The 19,709-nt window shown below is 40.7% G+C and overlaps 1 protein-coding gene across 1 annotated transcript; it reads right to left on the bottom strand.

The window, feature by feature from the left end:
- Positions 1 to 6,089: 6,089 nt before the first annotated feature.
- Positions 6,090 to 18,108, bottom strand: LOC127677811 (disks large homolog 5-like). The gene is made up of 6 exons (XM_052172802.1): positions 18,032 to 18,108; positions 12,821 to 12,981; positions 10,310 to 10,469; positions 7,769 to 7,912; positions 6,948 to 7,131; positions 6,090 to 6,233 (listed from the first exon to the last, which is right to left on the bottom strand). Exons 1-6 carry the CDS (start codon positions 18,106 to 18,108, stop codon positions 6,090 to 6,092), a joined length of 870 nt encoding a protein of 289 aa, XP_052028762.1.
- Between the last annotated feature and the right edge of the window lie 1,601 nt (positions 18,109 to 19,709).

Below are 19,709 nucleotides of genomic sequence, written 5' to 3'. Positions count from 1 at the left end.
TACTTTTCATTATCGTGTGTGTGTCTGTGTGTGTGTGTGTGTGTGTGTGTGTGTGTGTGTGTTATTCCAAAAGAATCTGAAAAATTCTCTTTCTTTTTTTTTTCATTCTTTTTTTTATTCGATATAATTTATTTACATTTCAAATGATTTCCCTTTTTCTAGCCCCCCCCCACTCCCCGAAAGTCCCGTAAGCCCCCTTCTCTTCCCCTGTCCTCCCTCCCACCCCTTCCCAGTTCCCCGTTCTGGTTTTGCCAAATACTGTTTCACTGAGTCTTTCCAGAACCAGGGACCACTCCTGCTTTCTTCTTGTATCTCATTTGATGTGTGGATTATGTTTTGGGTATTCCAGTTTTCTAGGTTAATAACCACTTATTAGTGAGTGCATACCATGATTCACCTTTTGAGTCTGGGTTACCTCACTTAGTATGATGTTCTCTAGCTCCATCCATTTGCCTAAGAATTTCATGAATTCATTGTTTCTAATGGCTGAATAGTACTCCATTGTGTTGATCCTCGACAAAGAGGCTGAAAACATCCAATGGAAAAAAGATAGCCTTTTCAACAAATGGTGCTGGTTCAACTGGAGGTCAGCATGCAGAAGAATGCGAATTGATCCATCCTTGTCTCCTTGTACTAAGCTCAAATCCAAATGGATCAAGGACCTCCACATAAAGCCAGACACTCTGAAGCTAATAGAAAAGAAACTGGGGAAGACCCTTGAGGACATCGGTACAGGGAGAAAGTTTCTGAACAGAACACCAATAGCGTATGCCCTAAGAGCAAGAATTGACAAATGGGACCTCATAAGGTTACAGAGTTTCTGTAAGGCAAAGGACACCATCAAGAGGACAGATCGGCAACCAACAAATTGGGAAAAGATCTTCACCAATCCTACATCAGATAGAGGGCTAATATCCAATATATATAAAGAACTCAAGAAGTTAGACTCCAGAAAACCGAACAACCCTATTAAAAAATGGGGTACAGAGTTAAACAAAGAATTCTCACCTGAAGAACTTCGGATGGCGGAGAAGCATCTTAAAAAAATTCTCTTTCTAACTCTGAAGAATTGACTTGGAATTTTGATGGGGTTTGCATTAAACCTGTAGATTGCAAGATTCTGAGATGTCATTTTACTCTGTCAATCATGCTGATCCCTGAGCTTGGGACATTTTCGCTAATATCTTACTCAGCCAATTTATACTTTGAGTAGAGGAAGGGCTGATGATTTGGTAGAATTAATTTTACATCCAGTCACTTTGCTGAAGTTGCAGGATATCTCTGGTAGAAATTTTGGGGTCCCTTTAGTATACTATCATATCAACTGAAAAGACTGATATTTTGTCTTCTTCCTTTCCAATTTGTATCCTTTTGTCCTCCTTGTGTTGTCTTATTGCTCTAGCTAGAACTTCAAGTACTATTTTGAATAGGTAGGGCCTTGCCTTGTCCCTGATTTTAATGGGATTGCTTTGAGCTTTTCCCCCATTTAGTTTGATGTTGGCTATTGGTTTGCTGTATATTGCTTTTCTTATATTTAGGTATGAAGCTTGAATTCCTGATCTCTCCAATACTTTTAACATGAATGGGTGTTGTCTTTTGTCCAGTGCTTTTTTTTCTGTATTTAATGAGATAATCATGGGTTATTATCTTTGAGCTTGTTTATAGAGTGGATTACATTGATGGATTCCCATACATTGAACCATCTCTGCTTTCCTGGATGAAGCCTACTTAATCAAGGTGAGTGACTGTTTTGATGTGGTCCTGGATTCAGTTTGTGAGAATTTTATTAAGTATTTTTGCATTGATATTCATAACTGAAATTGGTCTGAAGTTTTCTTTCTTTTTTGGTTCTGTTTATGGTTTTGGAATCAGTATAAATGTGTCTTCATAGACTGAATTCGGTGATGTTCCTTTTGTTTCTGTTTTTTGAAAGCATTTGATAAGTATTGGTAGTACATGTTCTTTGAAGTTCTGATAGAATTCTGCACTAAAATCATCTGTCCCTGGATATTTTTGCTTGCAGGACTTTTAATAACTGCTTCTGTTTCTTTGGGTGGGGTATGGTGCTATATAGATGGTTTATCCTGATTTAATTTTAGTAAGTGGTATCTGTCGAGAAAAATTAACTATTTCATCCAGATTTTCCACTTTTGTTGAATGCATTCCTTTTTAGTAGAATCTGAATCTGAGTAGAATTTTTTTTGTATTTCCCCAGTTTCTGTTCTTATTTCTTCCATTTCATTTCTTATTTTGTTAATTTGGAGAGTGTTTCTATGCCCTCTAGTTAGTCTGGATAAGTATTTATCTATCTTGTTGATTTTCTCAAAGAATCAGCTCCTGGTTTTGTTGATTCTTGGTATAATTCTGTTTCTTTCTCCTTGATTGATTTTCATCCTGAATTTCATTATTTCCTGCCATCTACTCCTCTTGAGTGTGTTTGTTTCTTTTTGTTCTAGAGCTAGGACATGAATTTAGTTCCAAGAACCAGTTTCAGGGAATCTGGTGCCTCTTCTGATCTTTGTGTGCACTAGGCCCTATATGCAGTATACATACATACATACATACATACACATATACATATAGGTAAACACTCATACACATAAAAAGTAAAAATAGAAATACAATTTGGTGCTGTCTATGGTGGCACATGCCTATGATTCCAGCATTTGTGAGGCAGAGGCAATGGATCTCAGTGTTTCAGGCCAGCCAGGGCTACAGTGTATTGAGACCCTGCCTCCAAAACTAAACAAGTTGGGGATAAAAGGAAATGGGGTGGGGGACAAAAGATGTTCACTGATAATGAGTCTTTTGCTAATTCAAGTGTGATTTTGCTATTTAATCCTCTTGGATGTATTTGCTTCTTTTTGTTTTAGAGCTTTCAGGTGTACTGTCCAGCTTCTAGTGTATGTTCTCTTAATTTTCTTTATGGATGCATTCAGAGCTTTGAGTGTTCATCTTAGCACTGCATTCATTGTGTCCCATAAGTTTGGGGATGTTGTGTCTTCATCTTCATTAAATTCTAAAATGTTTTCTTATTTCTTCCTTGACCAAGTTATCATTGAGTAGAGTAGTTCAGCTTCCACATGTATGTGGGATTTCTGTTGTTTTTGTTGCCATTGAAGACCAGCCTTAGACTGTGGTGATCCAATAGGATACATGGAATTATTTCAATTTTCTTGTATCAGGTGTAGCTTGTTTTGTGATTGAGAGGATGATCAACTTTGGAGCAGGTACCATAAGGTGCTGGGAAGATATATTCTTCTGGTTTATGATAAAATATTCTTTTGATATCTGTTATAACAGGGTCAATAACTGCTGTTAGTTTCATTCTGTATCTGTTTAGTTTGGGTTTCCATGATCTGTCCAATGATGAGGATGTGGTGTTGAAGTCTCCCACTATTATTGTGTGAGATGCAATGCATGATTTGAGCTTTAGTAAAGTTTATTTTGTGAATGTGGGTGCCTATTCATTTGTAACATAGATGTTCACCCAGGAAGACTTAGAGTTGCAGTTTGAGAAGCTGTGTTTTTGTCTTACTTTAATCTGGTACTTTCTCAGTATGACATTATTTAAATGGTGGTATATATCTTGTGATATTAGATACCTGTGATTTACATCTTTTGATTTTATAGGGGATTACACTTTAGAGATTGTGTGTATGTAAGAAGAGACTTTGAATTTTGGACTTTTAATATTTTTGAACCTCTTATGATCTATGGGACCTCTGAGTTGGATTAAGAATATTTTCTGTTATGCTATGGATTGGTATGGCCACAATAGACTCATCCATTTGATCAAGCTTATGTTAGCCAGAGAGTGGAATGTGTGGCTTCAATAAGCTTGACCAAGGCAATAACACTGTTAAAAGTTGTGGCCTCCTTGGAGTAGGTGTGTGACAGTGAGATTGGTCTTTGAGACCCTCCATGTAGCTATAAACTAGACAATCTTCTGTTTGCATGCAGAAGAAGGCACAGCTCCTTCTCACAGCTCCTCCAGTGCCATACCATCTTCGACTCTGCTCTACTCTCAATGATGATAATGGACTAATGGACTGAACCTCCGAACCTGACACCCAGACCCAATTAAATGTTGCCACTTATAACAAAGTTGCTTTGGTCGTTGTGTCTTTTCACAGTAAAGGAAAACCTAACTAAGACACTGGGCTTTTTGTTTATCCATATGATCAGAAGAAGGGATCTATCAAGACCTGTAATTAATTGTGTTGGGATTTTAATAGGAATGTATTGTATCTGTAAGCTGCTTTCCATCAGATGTCTATTTTCTCTATGGTAATCCCTGTTAACTCTGACCATTGGAGCTCTTTCCTTCTCATGATAATTTTTTCCAGATTTTTCTTTGTATGGTTCTCTTTGTTTCTACTTGATTGATTTCAGCCCTGAGTTTGATGATTTCCTGTCTTCTACTGCTCCTGGGTGAATTAACTTTTTTGTTCCAGGCCATTCAGGTGCGTCCTTAAGGTGCTAATGTATGCTCTCTCCAGTTTCTTTTTGGAGGCACTCAGGGCTATGAGTTTTCCTCTTAGCACTGCTTTCATTGTGTCCCATAATTTGGGTATGTTGTGCCTCTATTTTCTTTAAATTCTAAACAGTCTTTGATTTCTTTATTTCTTCCTTGACCAAGGTGTCATTGAGTATTGTTCAGCTTCCCTGTGTATGTGGGCTTTCTGTTGTTTTTGTTGCTATTGAGGACAACTCTTACTCCATAGTGATCTGATAGGAGGTATGGGATTATTTTGATCTTCTTATATCTGTTGAGGTATGTCTTGTGACCAATTATATGGTTGATTTTGGAGAAAGTACCATGACATGCTGAGAAAAATATATAATCTTTTGCGTTAGGATAAAATATTCTCTCTATATATATCTGTTAAATCTAATTGTTCCAAAACTTCAGTTTGTTTCACTGTGTCCCTGTTTAGTTTCTGCTTTCTTGATCAGTTCATTGAGGAGAGTGGGGTGTTGATGTCACCCACAACTATTGTGTCGGGTGCAATGTGTGATTTGAGTTTTAGTAAAGATTCTTTGACGAATGAGGGTGCACTTGCATTTGGAGCATAGATTTGAAAATCTTGTCTTATAGGTCTTTCCTTGCTTGCATAAACTTATTCCAAGATAGTTTATTAATTCTGGGTACTGTATCTTGTGGCTTTTCTAATATTTTCAGCTTCTTTATCCTTTCAATAAAAACAGCTACTGACTTTTTTAAGTCCATTATGAATCAAGAGACTTTCCCTGTAGGTGCTTTTCATGTATAGTTCTTTTGTACATCTTTAGGAATCACTTAATTATACTATCATATCATGTGTAAATAGCAATACTTTGACATTGTCCCTTACCTTTTGTATGCCCTTGATGTCATTTTTTTGTCTGATTGCTCTAGGTAGAAATTCATGGGCTATATTAAATAGATAGGAGCTGCGGTCTCCATTCTAATAGAGTTCTATATTTTAGGAGTAGGAGGGTACATGACAGCATGGAGAGTGTATGTCAGTGAATACATCCTAAAGTGTGTATCCATGGGAGAAGCCACATTATTCATACAAAAGACCATTGTCTTGTATACCCTAGTAGGCTTGAAATCAATCTGTAGCCAGGCTTCCTGGGGCTTACAGAGATCCATCTGTGGTTGTGAGGTCTATGTCTACAGGATAGGACAGAAAACCTGAATAAGTAATATGGTCTCAAAAGTGAGGAGTTACAAATTTTTATTCATCAGAAATACATTTCAAAAACAGGCTTTTAAATATAATGACTATAAACAGTGAAAAGCATAAGGAAACAAAGCAATAACCATAATATTTAATATCCAATAACATAACAAGTAACAAAACAGCAAAAAAACAAACAGCAACCAAAACTCTAACAGTAAATTCTATGAACCAGAGTTCTCTCACTGCCCCTTCAGCAACAGGGACATACAGTCTGTTTCTTCTCTTGGACATGTGGTGGCAGGCAGTCACCTCAGTTCTCCCCCAAGGGGTATTGTTTGTACAGGAAAGGGAATAAGTTCCTGAATTGATTGGCTCACTGGCTAGGTAGTTAGTGCCTATTCAACCTGAGGAGTTCAATTATGTGGTAGAAGACTCATCCAAGGTATTTTGTGGCTGTTGAGGATAGAGCTCAGCAGTGTCTTCCTGAGGTGGCAACTCATTCTGCAGGAGGCCCACTTCCTGGGCTATGGAAATTTCAGCTCTTGCTACACTCTCTGCATCCTAGAAGAGGAAGGCATCAATTAAGACAGAAGCTTGTTGGGAACCTAAATGTCAGCTGTCAGGCTGCTGCCTCCCACCCTCTCAACAGGAATGTTATCATTGATCTTTTAACTGACACCATTGCTGTTATAACTGCAGGCACAGCAAAATATCCAGCAACACTAACCTATTACATGGGCTGACAAGCTGCTACTCATTTTTATCATGGCACACCAAGAAATGGGCAATTGGAAGAGACTTCACTGGGTTACAGGAGGAAAGGAAAATGCCACATGCCACACAGATCAAAGACAAGGAGAATAACATATTTCTTATTAGTGTTTGAATTTTAACCCTGTAAGTTACTTCCCACTTGGGAAGTCACATGACCCTTGTGTGACCTCTGTCACAGGACCTAGAACTTACTCAAAGCTCTGCAAAGTAGCCCACTTATCATGAGCAGGTATAGGAATTCTGCATGATATTGACCTATCACCCTTACTGGTCTTCAGAATAAAGAGGAGAAGAAAGGTATACTTGCCGTATGTCAGCTTATCTCAAGAGGTTCACAACCCAGAATACTTATGCATAGCCCTAGCAATGACCAACTACATTCCATGAGGTGGGTGGCTGCTTGGGACTGTGCATTAGAATGGTGCTGTGTGAAAGCAAAGATGGATGCAGTGGGAAAATGTTATCAGTCAGTATAGGCCAGGCTGAGCTGCTTGTACCTACCTGATGTTGTTGGCCCTGGAGGATGCTGGTCTTGTCCTGTTCATCTTTATCATTCAGGTTCAAGTCAATCAGGTATTGCTGAATGATGGTCCAATCAGCATGTACTTCCTTGTTTTCCTGCTTCAGTGTAACCAATCTCTTATTCAAAATGTTCTTCTGCATCAGGAGCCGGCTGTGCAGGTTGCTAGAGACACAATCTTCATGGTAAGATCCTGCAGGCTCCTCCTCCCATTCCTACATCAAGGTTCCATTAACCCAACCAGGACCTAGGTTCCCAGGAATACCTAATGCAATACATCTCAATACATTCTTGAGAGGTATACAAACAGCAAATAGCAACTTGAGGGAAGAAAAAAAAATGATTGCTGCAGCCCAAACACCAATAAGGTTGCATGTCACTCCAAAAGAACTCGGTATCTGAAACTATCCATGACAACCCAAAGCATTTCAGCAACATCAATTAGTAGGTTGCAGATACCCTCAATGCGGTCAGTAGAATCAAGAGGAGGGCATTGTATCCTTTTGTTAGATTACATTTAGCTCTGTAAAACGATGCCTGAGTCCCACAGATCTATTACTGTACTATAACCCTCTCATGATCTGAATTACTCTTCTAAAGAGAGGCTCCTGATGATGCCTGTACAATGTTGGAGGAGTGACAGTCTCTTTCAGACTTTGAAACTGACAGGAGAAGTCTGAAGGCACAGTGATGGCTAAAAGGCAGAAGGGATAGAATCAGACCTGCAGACTCTCCAGTCCAGCAACAAAGGAAGTCAGAAATGGCCATTGCACACCTGGTGACCTCCATGAACAGTACTTACCGATAGAAGTTAATCTCCTTCTTGAGATCCTGGAAGGTCTGTTTGGCCTCAATATTCTCCTTCTCTAAGGTGTGTAGAAATGTCATAATCTCCTTCTCCTTTAACTTCAGTTTTTCATATAATGGATTTGGTGTGTAGTATGGCCTGTCCCCAGGAAGATAGAAATCCGTGAACATGTGCTTTTTTTTAAAAAACACCTTTTCAGAAACCAAGACACATACACATCTAAGTATTTTAATTTATTTTTATTTATTTATTTAGTTTGGTTTTTTGAGACAGGGTTTCTCTGTGTACCCATGGCTATCCTGGAACTCACTCTGTAGACCAGGCTGGCCTCAAACTCAGAAATCTGTCTGCCACTGCCTCCCAAGTGCTAGGATTACAGGCATGTACTACCATGGCCCAGCTGAAAATGTGTTTCTTTTTTTTTTCCTATTTTTTCTTCGATATATTTTTTATTTGCATTTCAAATGATTTCTCCTTTTCTGACTTCCACTCTACAAAATTTCCATAAGCCATCTTCCCTGCCCCTATTCCCCAATCCACCCCTCCCCACTTTCCTGTTCTGGTATTGCCACATTCTGCTACTGCTTTCCATAACCAGGGGCCACTCCTCCGTTCTAAGAACACATGAACACAGACTGGGTCTTGTACTCCCAGCACAGGAAGATCAATTCCTGGATTCTGCATGCTGGGATCTTTTTCATCTTTGGAAACTTTTTATCCTTTCCCAAGGACAGCATAAGCTATGTATCCTAATGGAGGATGCCCTGGCTCCCTGTGTTTACTCATTAGCTCTGGAGGGGCAGTCTAGCCACTTGTGCTCTCAAGAGCCTAGGCCACACAGGTCGTTGCCAACTAGACACCTGTGATTATATTTTCCCTGTTTTGAGAACAGGGATTGTAATTCCTGGATAACTAATCCTTCAGAGGCAGACATTACACATAATTCTTGAGGTGATACCATACATAATGACCTCTTTATAATCTGCCCAAGAGATGCAACTGTATGCATAAGTGTGCCCATTAAGGGAAGGATCAATGCTATTTAATTGGATTCCTACTTTAACCACAAGAATCTCTGTCTCCTCTCCTCTCCTCTCCTCTCCTCTCCTCTCCTCTCCTCTCCTCTCCTCTCCTCTCCTCTCCTCTCCTCTCCTCTGCTCTCCTCTCCTCTCCTCTCCTCCTGTCCCTTCCCCTCCCCTCTTCTTCCCTTTTCTCCCCTCCCTTCCCCTCCCCTCCCCTCCCCTCTCCTCTCCTCTCCTCTCCTCCCCTCCCCTCCCCTCCCCTCTCCTCTCCTCTTCTCTCCTCTCCTCCCCCCCATCTCTCTCTCTCTCTCTCTTTTTTTTCCTGAGGCAGGGTTTCTTTGTGTAGCCCTCGCTGTCCTGGATATCACTCTCTAGACCAGGCTGGCCTCAAATTCAGAAATCTGCCTGCCTCTCCCTCCCAAGTGATGGGATTAAAGGCATATGCTACCTCTGCCTGGACTGAACAGAACTATTTAAAGTAGGGGCTCCCAGATATCAGGACTCAGATCACCTTGAAATAGCACTTAAATCCTCAGTCCAAAACACAGAGCCCAAGATACCTAAGTGTGGAGGTAAGTATAAACACACAAAACAGAAGCACATGTATGTACATGTGGAAGCAAACAGACTCATAGACTGGCACACACAAATTAGGCGAAAAGGACAGAGAGCCACAGAATGAGAAATAAAGACAGAAACAGAACCAGAGAGAATAGGATGAGATTCAGAAAAAGTGTATGCAACATTACTGTCTCAGAGTATCCTGGATTTCATAGATCCCTGAATTTAAAAGAGTAGAGAGGAATGTAAACATTCAAAAATTCATTCCCAGGAGATAACACAATCTTGTGCACCCCCACACATGTACACACAAAAAAACAGACATACAGTCATGTATACACACATGAGAGGGAGAAAATTAGACACAGTCACAGAATGAGAGAGAGTGAATCTGAGACAGAAGCAGAGAGAACACAATGATATGCAGAAGAAATACAAAATTACTGTCTCAGAGTATAAGACACACAGAAAAAGAGGAACAGGCAGAGAGCCTCAGGTTTCTAGTCAAGAACTGAGATGAACAATGTGGGACTAGGCCCTGCCTTCTGCATCAAGCAGTTTCTAGCACTCAGTCACCTACCAGTCCAGTACAAACACTCACAGTAAACTCTCAGCTCCTAAAACCTCACAAAAGCCCCTCCTTTCAAGGGGTTTCAAAATGCTTTCTGGGAACTCACTCTCCATTTCCTGTATCCCTGTATCACTTCTACCCTGAATCTTCACTCAGACCACAAGTCCCACTTTTGACCTGGAGGATGCAGAGGACTCCATTTCCCATCATACTCCTGTGAAAACTGAAGGTTATGCCTCTGCTCTAATAAGGGTTTAGGGACATGAGGTTTTGCCCAGGGATATCATGAAAATACACCTTCCTATGATTCACCATCTTAAAAAGACAAGTGCGGCATTTTGGACTCCATACAAACACCACAGCATTTGGAGCAATGCATACCTCTTGTTCATGGCTTCCTCTGTGACATAGATCAAGCGATCTCTCAGCTCATTTCTCTCTTGGGTAACGAGCTGGAGCTCTCTGGTCAGCCTCTCCTCTTCCTCCTTGGCCTGCTTCTTGCTTAGGACAGTTGCATGGGATGAGGTCTGCCTGCCAGCCCCTGTAGGTAAAAGAACACAAGTGAACTTAAATGTTGGGAATGCATAGAGTGTAGACAGACTACTCTGAGGCCTATAAAGGAGACAACAGGCCTAGAACACAGTGACACCACACGGAGTTTCGTCCAGGCTTTAGATGCATCCTCAGTGGATGTCAGTTCTCCCATCACTCTATAGAGACTAGGAGATGTAAGCAGCCATGTGTGTCCTCTGTCTCCCTATATATTCTTATGATGACCACAGAGATGGCTTCTCCTGACTTATTACCAAATGCACAGAGTGCAACTTGTCCTCAGAGTCCTCAGTTCTGTGGTTTCTCAAGTCACATGATGAATTCATGATGTTCAGATCTCCTACCCTGTTACTATTGGCCCAGGACATGGCCTTAAAATGTCCTGCATGGGGAGAACATGGCTAACACACTGACCAATCGTTTCCTCTACTGAAACACCAAGCACTCCAGCAGTGGCCAGAGGGTGGAGTCTCTGGGTGTAGTTACAGTACAATAACACCTGCCATTCACAACCAATGATAAGCTAAGCGGAACTTTGAGGGAGAGGAGATCAGAGTAGTTCTGAGATCAAGAGGTGATCTCCAGGGGGCACAGCTCTCTTCCTTGTACTACTGTCAGAGAGAAACTGAAGCTAAAAGAAGCAAGGTACTGAAGGCATTGATGCCCTGCCCTAAATTGGTGTAGGTTAGATCCTCTGTGACTCCTGATGGGCTCATTCTGTCCCCAAGGAACAACCACAATACCCAGTGAAAGAGAAAAATTGGAGTTTACACCATTACAGCTTTGACCTTGCCATCTCCTGCTTTTTTTTATTCGATATATTTTTTTATTTACATTTCAAATGATTTCCCCTTTCCTAGCCCCCCCCACTCCCAAAAAGTCCCGTAAGCCCCCTTCTCTCCCCCTGTCCTCCCACCCACCCCTTCCCACTTCCCCGTTCTGGTTTTGCTGAATACTGCTTCATTGAGTCTTTCCAGAACTAGGGGCCACTCTTCCTTTCTTCTTGTACCTCATTTGATGTGTAAATTATGTTTTGGGTAATCCAGGTTTCTAGGTTAATATTCACTTATTAGTGAGTGCATACCATGATTCATCTTTTGAGTCTGGGTTACCTCACTTAGTATGATGTTCTCTAGGTCCATCCATTTGCCTAAGAATTTCATGAATTCATTGTTTCTAATGGCTGAATAGTACTCCATTGTGTAGATATACCACATTTTTTGCATCCACTCTTCTGTTGAGGGATACCTGGGTTCTTTCCAGCACCTGGCAACTATAAATAGGGCTGCTATGAACATAGTAGAGCATGTATCCTTATTACATGGTGGGGAATCCTCTGGGTATATGCCCAGGAGTGGTATAGCAGGATCTTCTGGAAGTGAGGTGCCCAGTTTTCGGAGGAACCGCAAGACTGATTTCCAGAGTGGTTGTACCAATTTGCAACCCCACCAGCAGTGGAGGAGTGTTCCTCTTTCTCCACACCCTCTCCAACACCTGCTCAACAAATATAAGATCGAACTAATCCCATGTCTCCTATCAGATCACTATGGAGTAAAAGTGGTCTTCAATGGCAACAAAAACAACAGAAAGCCCACATACACGTGGAAATTGAACAATATTCTACTCAATGATACCTTGGTCAAGGAAGAAATAAAGAAAGAAATTAAAGACTTTTTAGAACACAATAAAAATGAAGACACAACATACCCAAATCTATGGGACACAATGAAAGCAGTGCTAAGAGGAAAACTCATAGCCCTGAGTGCCTCCAAAAAGAAAATGGAGAGAGCATACATTGCCAGCTTAATGACACACCTGAAAGCCCTGGAACAAAAAGAAGCTATTTCACCCAGGAGGAGTAGAAGGCAGGAAATCACCAAACTCAGGGCTGAAATCAATCAAGTAGAAACAAAGAGAACCATACAAAGAATCAACAAAACCAGGACCTGGTTCTTTGAGAAAATCAACAAGATAGATAAACCCTTAGCCAGACTGACCAAAGGGCACAGAGAAAGTATCCAAATTAACAAATTTAGAAATGAAATGGGAGATATAACAACAGAAACTGAGGAAATCCAAAAAATCATCAGATCCTACTACAAGAGCCTTTACTCAACACAACTGGAGAACCTGGAGGAAATGGACAATTTCCTTGATACCAAACATCTCTTGCTTTAAGAGTTGAAAAAATAATGTTCTGATATCCTTGATATTCAAGAGTTGTGAAAATCCTGGAATCTCTTTTGCTTCCAAGGAGCTTCAATTCCTTTGTCGCTTTGTTAGAAAGACTAGCTCAGGCCACCCTGGTAGGAAGCTGAATATCCACTTCCCACTACTAACTCCACATTCTCCATGACCACCTCTTTTGTCCTTCATTACTCTCAGATGAAAGACCAGCTTCCTTCCTCCTCTCTCTTATCTCTCTTGCATCCACATTGGTTCTCCGAAAAAGTTTTCTGATTCGGGCAAACATGTCTATCAATGTATGCTCTAGACACTGACTGAGAAACCACAGGGCTTGTGCTGTTGCTACAACACTGGTGACATCACAGCTCATGCCAAGAACTCTCCAGGAGACAATAGAATGTTCAAGAAGGGACTGCTGATGTCATGGGTTACAGCCTTCTGCTCCCTGCTAATTTTCTTCCTTTACTTAACAGGAAGCTGAGGTGCCCTTTCCTGGAGACTCTCCTGGGGCATAGCCATTGAGCCCATCATCCTTACAAAACCAGGGTTTGATCTAGGCTTGATTGACATAACATCAGGAATCCCTGTGCATTTAACTGAGGGTTTTCTTTTCAAACCTTCTCAGAAATGTATCATCCTGCCTCACATTTCCCCCAATCAGCAATATGAGCCATTAACATCTCAGATGATCTACTGAGATATCACTCAAGTTTTAATATGCAGTCAAAACCTTTCCTGTCTTATGTACAGGTGCATGAAATCACATCCAGAGCCTGCAGGGCAAATCAATATGTGGATGAATGTTAGGGGCTACACTCATGAAGTCTTCTTAGCATTTGAAGTTGCCTCAAGATATCTTAGCAGAGAAAGAGTTACACACATCATAGTGTTGGCAAGAGTCTGAAAATCAGTTGGCAGAGGAAATTAAAAAAAAAACCTTTTTGGGTTCTTCCCCCCCATAAATTCCATAAGCCCTCTTCCCTCCACCCATTCCCTAACCAACCCCATCCCATCCCTCTGTACAGGTAATCCCCTACATTTCTTCATCAAGGCTTTCCAGGACCATGGCCCTCTCCTTCCTTATCCTTGGGAATCATTTGATATGTGAATGTGTCTTGGAATTCAGAGCTTCTGAGCTATTTAATATACACTTATCAGTGACAGCATTTCATGTCTTAGGATGATATTTTCCAATTCCAACCATTTGCCTAAGAATTTCATGAATTTATTGTTTTTAATTGCTGAGTAGTATTCTATTGTGTAAATATACCACATTGTTTGTATGCATTCCTCCATACAGGGGCATCTGGGTTCTTTCCAGCTTCTGGCTATTATAAATAAGGCTGCTATATACGTAGTGAAGCATGTGTCCTTATTGCATGCCAGAGAATTCTCTGGGTATATGCCCAGGAGTGGTATAACAGTGTCCTCTGGAAGTATCATGCCCAGTTTTCTGAGGAACAGCCAGACTGATTTCCAGAGTGGTTGTACCAGCTTGCAAACCCACCAGCAGTGGAGGAGTGTTCCTCTTTCTTCACATCCTCACCAACACCTCCTGTCTCCTGAGTTTTTAACCTTAGCCATTCTGAGTGGTGTGAGGTGAAATCTCAGGGTCATTTTGATTTGCATTTCCCTAATGACTAATCATGTTGAACATTTAAGGTGCTTCTCAGCCATTCGAAATTCTTCAGGTGAAAATTCTTTGTTTAGCTCTGTACCCCATTTTTAATAGGAGTATTTGGCTCTCTGGAGTCTAACTTCTTGATTTCTTTGTATATATTGAATATTAGCCCTCTGTCAGATACAGGGTTGGTGAAGATCTTTTCCCAATTTGTTTGTTGCCATTTTGTCCCGTTGACAGTGTCATTTGCCGTACAGAAACTTTGTAATTTTTTGAGGTCCCATTTGTCAATTCTTCATCTTAGAGCATAAGCTATTGGTGTTCTGTTTAGGAAATTTTCCCCTGTGCCCATGTGCTCATTGCTCTTCCCCAGTTTCTTTTCTATTAATTTTAGTGTGTCTGGTTTTATTGGAGGTCCTTGATCCATGATCCACGTGGAGTTGAGCTTAATACAAAGAGATAAGAATGGATCATTTTGCATTCTCCTGCATGCTGACCTCCAGTTGAACCAGCACCATTTGTTGAAGAGGCTACCCTTTTTCCACTTGATGGTTTTAGCATTTTTGTGGAATATCAAGTGACCGTAGGTGTGTGGGTTCATTTCTGGGAGTTCAGTTCTATTCCACTGATCTACCTGCCTGTCACTGTACCAATGCCATGCAGCTTTTAACACTATTTCTCTGTAGTACTGCTTGAGGTCTGGGATACTGTTTACCACAGAAGGTCTTTAACTGTGGAGAATAGTTACATTCTCTCTCTACAAGTGTTTCTTGCTGGAAAGTAGGAAAAGTGGAAATGATCTTCCACATTTGTGCAAAATGGAGCATAAATGAGGACTGGGACACCAGCTGTGTCTCCTGGCCTTTGTATGCTTAGACCGGGTTCACAGGGAAGGTGGAGTGACAATTTTGTGTCACCTGCAGGGACAGAGTGAGGTGGAATGGACACTGAGAAAGCTGTGCAACACAGCTCTAGCACCTCCATTCAGGTAGAAAACACAATTTCTTTTCTGCGTCCAGGAGCCATTGTTGAGACCAACTTGTGTAAACATGGTAAGGTAACACAAAGGCATTTTTCTAATGATAAAATTGTTTTTGATGAGGTTTGCCTGCACAACATAACTGTAGCATATTTATCACACAGCAGACATCTATTTCATACTGTTACTGTAATATACCTCCTAGTCATGGATATAAATCAAAAGAAAAACATCTTAATTTGAACAGGGTCATCATGACTATGTTATGTTCTCTATGTTGTGAGGTTTGTTAATCTTATGAAATTCTACATCTATATGCTTTCCATAGAACCCATCAAATTCAAGGCCTGTATATAATATTATGTCTAAAATAACTTGAGTCAAGGTCCTCATAGGGTAGCATTTCCAGCACTTTGGCATGAGCTCTTTGGGGTTTATACACAAAGCTGTAGCTGAGAAATATCTAGTGCAGTTTTGATCTGTTGTCCTGATTGGTCAAACTTGTGGTGTGCCTTAGATAAACCATCCAAGTATAACTGAATTCCGTGTTTCTGTTGTTTGTTGGGTAACCCCTGAACATAAACCCTTCCATGCTGCAGCACTTAGGACAATGAGCCAAGGACAGGAATGGTAACATTGTGGAATAAATTATGTGAGAAGAGGGATGGATAGTTTATCCCTTGTCATAATGATCAGGGGTGTCCTTAGTACTTTTTTGGTTCCTCTTGGCCCTTGTGCAACAGCTTCAAGAGCCCAGTTCTGATCTTCCTTGGGATCATTGTGTCCTCATGAATATGCACTCAGATGTGCCTGGAAACAAGCAGAACAATTGACAGAGAGCTTGATTTCTATAGTGGAGGGAACATTGCTAACTTAATGTTGCAGGATATTTGTTCACACTGTAAACCCCAAGATTGTGTTATTTACTGAAAAGAAAAAAAATATTTGTGTGCTCAGCCCTAGCACCGACCTTTAACCAAGGGCTTTCTGTTTACTGTACTTTCTTGTTCTGTGGCTCAGCCCTAGCACACACCTGTATTGCAAACCAAAAGAAGGTCAACTCCAGGTCAAGAGGCAGAGCAAGTAAGCAGTTGGAAGAGAATGAACATAAGTAAAGAAGTAGGAAGAACTAGGAAGGTCTCTAAGTTGAATGATGTTTAAGACAGTGTGGGGAGGGATAAAGAATGCTCTCCCTCTGGGAGGTCAGGGGAGTAGGAAGGTCAGCTGGGTGCTTTCCCTGTCTCTCTGAGCTGGCAGGCTTTCACCACAGCATCTGGCTCCTATGTCTTCATTGTTAAAGTTTAATGGCTGGCATATGTGTATTGTTTTAAATTTATTTATAAATTATTCCATTGGAATACATCTCAAATGATAAACCACTTCCTGGATAACCCACACAGACACCTCAAATCTCATTTTTCCTCTCACCCTCCCCTTTGCCTGAATGAGGGTGCTTCACTACCCACCTACTCTCTCCTGCTCTACTGCTTCTGCATCTCACTATACTGGGGCATGAATCCTCCACAGGACAAAGTGCCTCCCCTCCTATTGCTGACAGGCAAGACCATCATCTGCATCTATAGATCCCTCCCTGTACCTTGCTCAGTTTGCTGACTAGCTTCTGGGAGCAATGGTGGACCCTGCCAGCAGATATTGTTCTTCCTGTAGGGTTGCAATTCCCCTCTGTTCCTCCAGCTTTTCTGCAAACTCACCCACTAGGATCCCTGAGCTCAGTCTACTGACTGGCTCCAATTGTCAAATGCTGGGCAGACCTTCCAAGGAACCATGCCTGAGGATTCTGTCAGCTAGGGGTTCTTGACCAGAGTAACAGTGTCTGTTTTGGTGTCTGCAGACATGATGGATTCCCAGGTAGGGAAGTCCCTGAATGTCCCTTCCCTCAGTCTCTGCTCCATTTGTTTTTCCTGTTCTTCCTTTGCTCAGGAACATTTATGGGTGAAAACCTGTAAGAGGGTGAGCGGCACCCTCCCTTAATGGAGGTGGTGACACGTGGATTCATGGGAGCCTTACCTATCCACTGGAGGTGGTCTCTACCGGTTCTATCTCCCCCTTCTCTATGCACTTTGGCTAAAGTCATCCCTTTCAGGCTCAGGGAGTTTTTCCTTTCCCAGAGGGAAAACTCATATAGCGATCCCCAGTTCATCATCACCCCTACATATTTTTCTTCAATTTCCTGACCTTCTCTGTTCCTCTCTCCTATCTTCTCCATTACATGATACTGCCCCCTTATTTCCTCCCCCTCCTCTTTCCATCCACTACCCATGATCATCCTGTTCCCCCTCAGTACAGGACTGGAGCATCCATACCCTCCTCTCCCTTCCTTATAAGCTCCATATGGGCTGTGGGCTATATTATGGGCATTGTGAAATTTAGGACAAATATCTATTGTCAGTAAACACATATCATGTGTGCTCCTTTTTTGTCTGGGTTACTTCAGTCAAGATGAACATTTCCAGTTCCATCCATTGGCCTGTGGATTGTATCAAGTCATTGTTTTTAATTTGTGAGTAGTACTCCATATGTAACCACATTTTCTACATCCATTCTTCTGTTGAGGGACATCTAGGTTCTAGCCAGCTTCTGGGTATAATAAATAAGGCTGCTATGAACATAGTAGAGCATGTGCTCTTGTTATATGTTGGAATAATTTTTGGGCATATTCCCAGTAGTAGTATAGCTGGGTCTTCAGGTCAAACTATTCCCCCTTTCTCAGAAACTCCCAGACTGATTTCAAAAGTGGTTTTACCAGGTTGCAGTCACACAAGCAAAGGAAGAGAGTTTCCTTTTATCCGCAACCTGGCCAACATCTGCTGTCACCTGCATTTTTGATCTTAGCCATTGTGATTTGTGTGAGATGGAATCTCACTGTTGTTTTAATTTGCATTTCTCTGATGACTTAGGATATTGAACATTTCTTTAACTGCTTCTCAGCCATTCATTTGAGATTCCTTGGTTGAGATTCTCTGTTTAGTTCTGTACTCCAGTTTTTAATAGGGTTTTTTGTTTTTTTGGAGTCTAACTTCTTGATAGTATATTTTAGCTATGAGCCCTCTAACAGATGTGTGGTTATTATAGATCTTTTCTCAATCATTAGTTTACCATTTTGTCCTCTTGAAAATGTCCTTTGCTTACAGAAGCCTTGCAGCTTTAAGAGCTTCCATTTGTTGATAGTTGATCTTAAAACATAAGGTATGGGTATTCTGTTCCAGAATTTTGCCCTGTGCTCAGGTTTTGAAGCTCTTCCCCAATTCATCCCCTATTAGATTCAACATATCTGATTTTATGTGGATGTACTTGATCCTCCTGGACTTGAGCTTTGTATAAGGAGAAAAGAATGGATCAATTTGCATTCTTCTACATGCTGACTGCCAGTTGAACCAGCACCATATATTGAAAATGCTGTCTTTTTCCACTGGATGGGCTTAACTTCTTTGTCAAAGATCAAGTGACCACAAATGTGTGGATTCATTCCTGGGTCTTCAATTCTATTCCACTGATCTACCTGAGTGTCCCCATACCAATTCCATATAGATTTTTATGTTGATTCAGCCAGAATTTCTTTTATTGTTGAGAGAATTTGTTGCTATATTGGGTGTTTTTGTTATTCCAAATGAATTTGACAATTGCTCTTTCTAATTCCATTGTGTTGGAATTTTGATGATAATTGTATTCAATCTTTAGATTGCAAGATTTTTAGATGGCCATTTTTACTCTGTTAATCATGCTGATCCATGAGCTTTGGAGATTTTTTCCATCTTCTGTGTTCTATTTCTTACTTTAGGGATTTGAAGTTCTAGTCATATTGAAGATTTTTTCACTTGCTTGGTTAGACTCACAGCAAGATATTTCTTAGTATTTATGACTATTGTGAAGGCTGTTGTTTCCTTTACATCATTCCTACCCCATTTATACTTTGAGCAGAGTATAAATAGGATACTGATTTATTCTGTTAATTTTATATCTAGCTACTTTGCTAATCATGTTTATCAGTGGTAGGTGCTCTGTGGTTGAAGTTTTGGGGTCAATTATGCATACTATCCTATCATGTGATAATAATGTTATTTTGACTTCTTCCTTTCCAACTGGTTTCTTTTTGACTTCCATTTGTTTTCTTATTTTTCTAAGTAGAAGTTCGAGTACTATTTTGAATAGATAGTTCCCTGTCTTTTATCAGGATTGCTTTGAGTTTCTCTCCATTTAGTTTGATGTTAACTATTGTTTTTCTATGTCTTGCTTTTCTTATATTTAGGTATAAAGCTTGATTTCCTGATCTCTCTGATAATGTTAACATCAATGGGTTTTGTCTTTTGTCCAGTACTTTTTCAGGATGTAATGGGATCTTCACATAGTTATCATCTTTGAGTTTGTTTATAGAGTGGATTACAGTGATGGAATTCCATACTTTGAAAAATCTCTGTATTCCT

The sequence above is a fragment of the Apodemus sylvaticus genome, chromosome 2 (assembly GCF_947179515.1).
Source record: "Apodemus sylvaticus chromosome 2, mApoSyl1.1, whole genome shotgun sequence".
Classification (NCBI taxonomy): domain Eukaryota; kingdom Metazoa; phylum Chordata; class Mammalia; order Rodentia; family Muridae; genus Apodemus; species Apodemus sylvaticus.
Note: the sequence above shows the minus strand (reverse complement) of the source record. Positions and strands in the feature narration are given on the sequence as shown.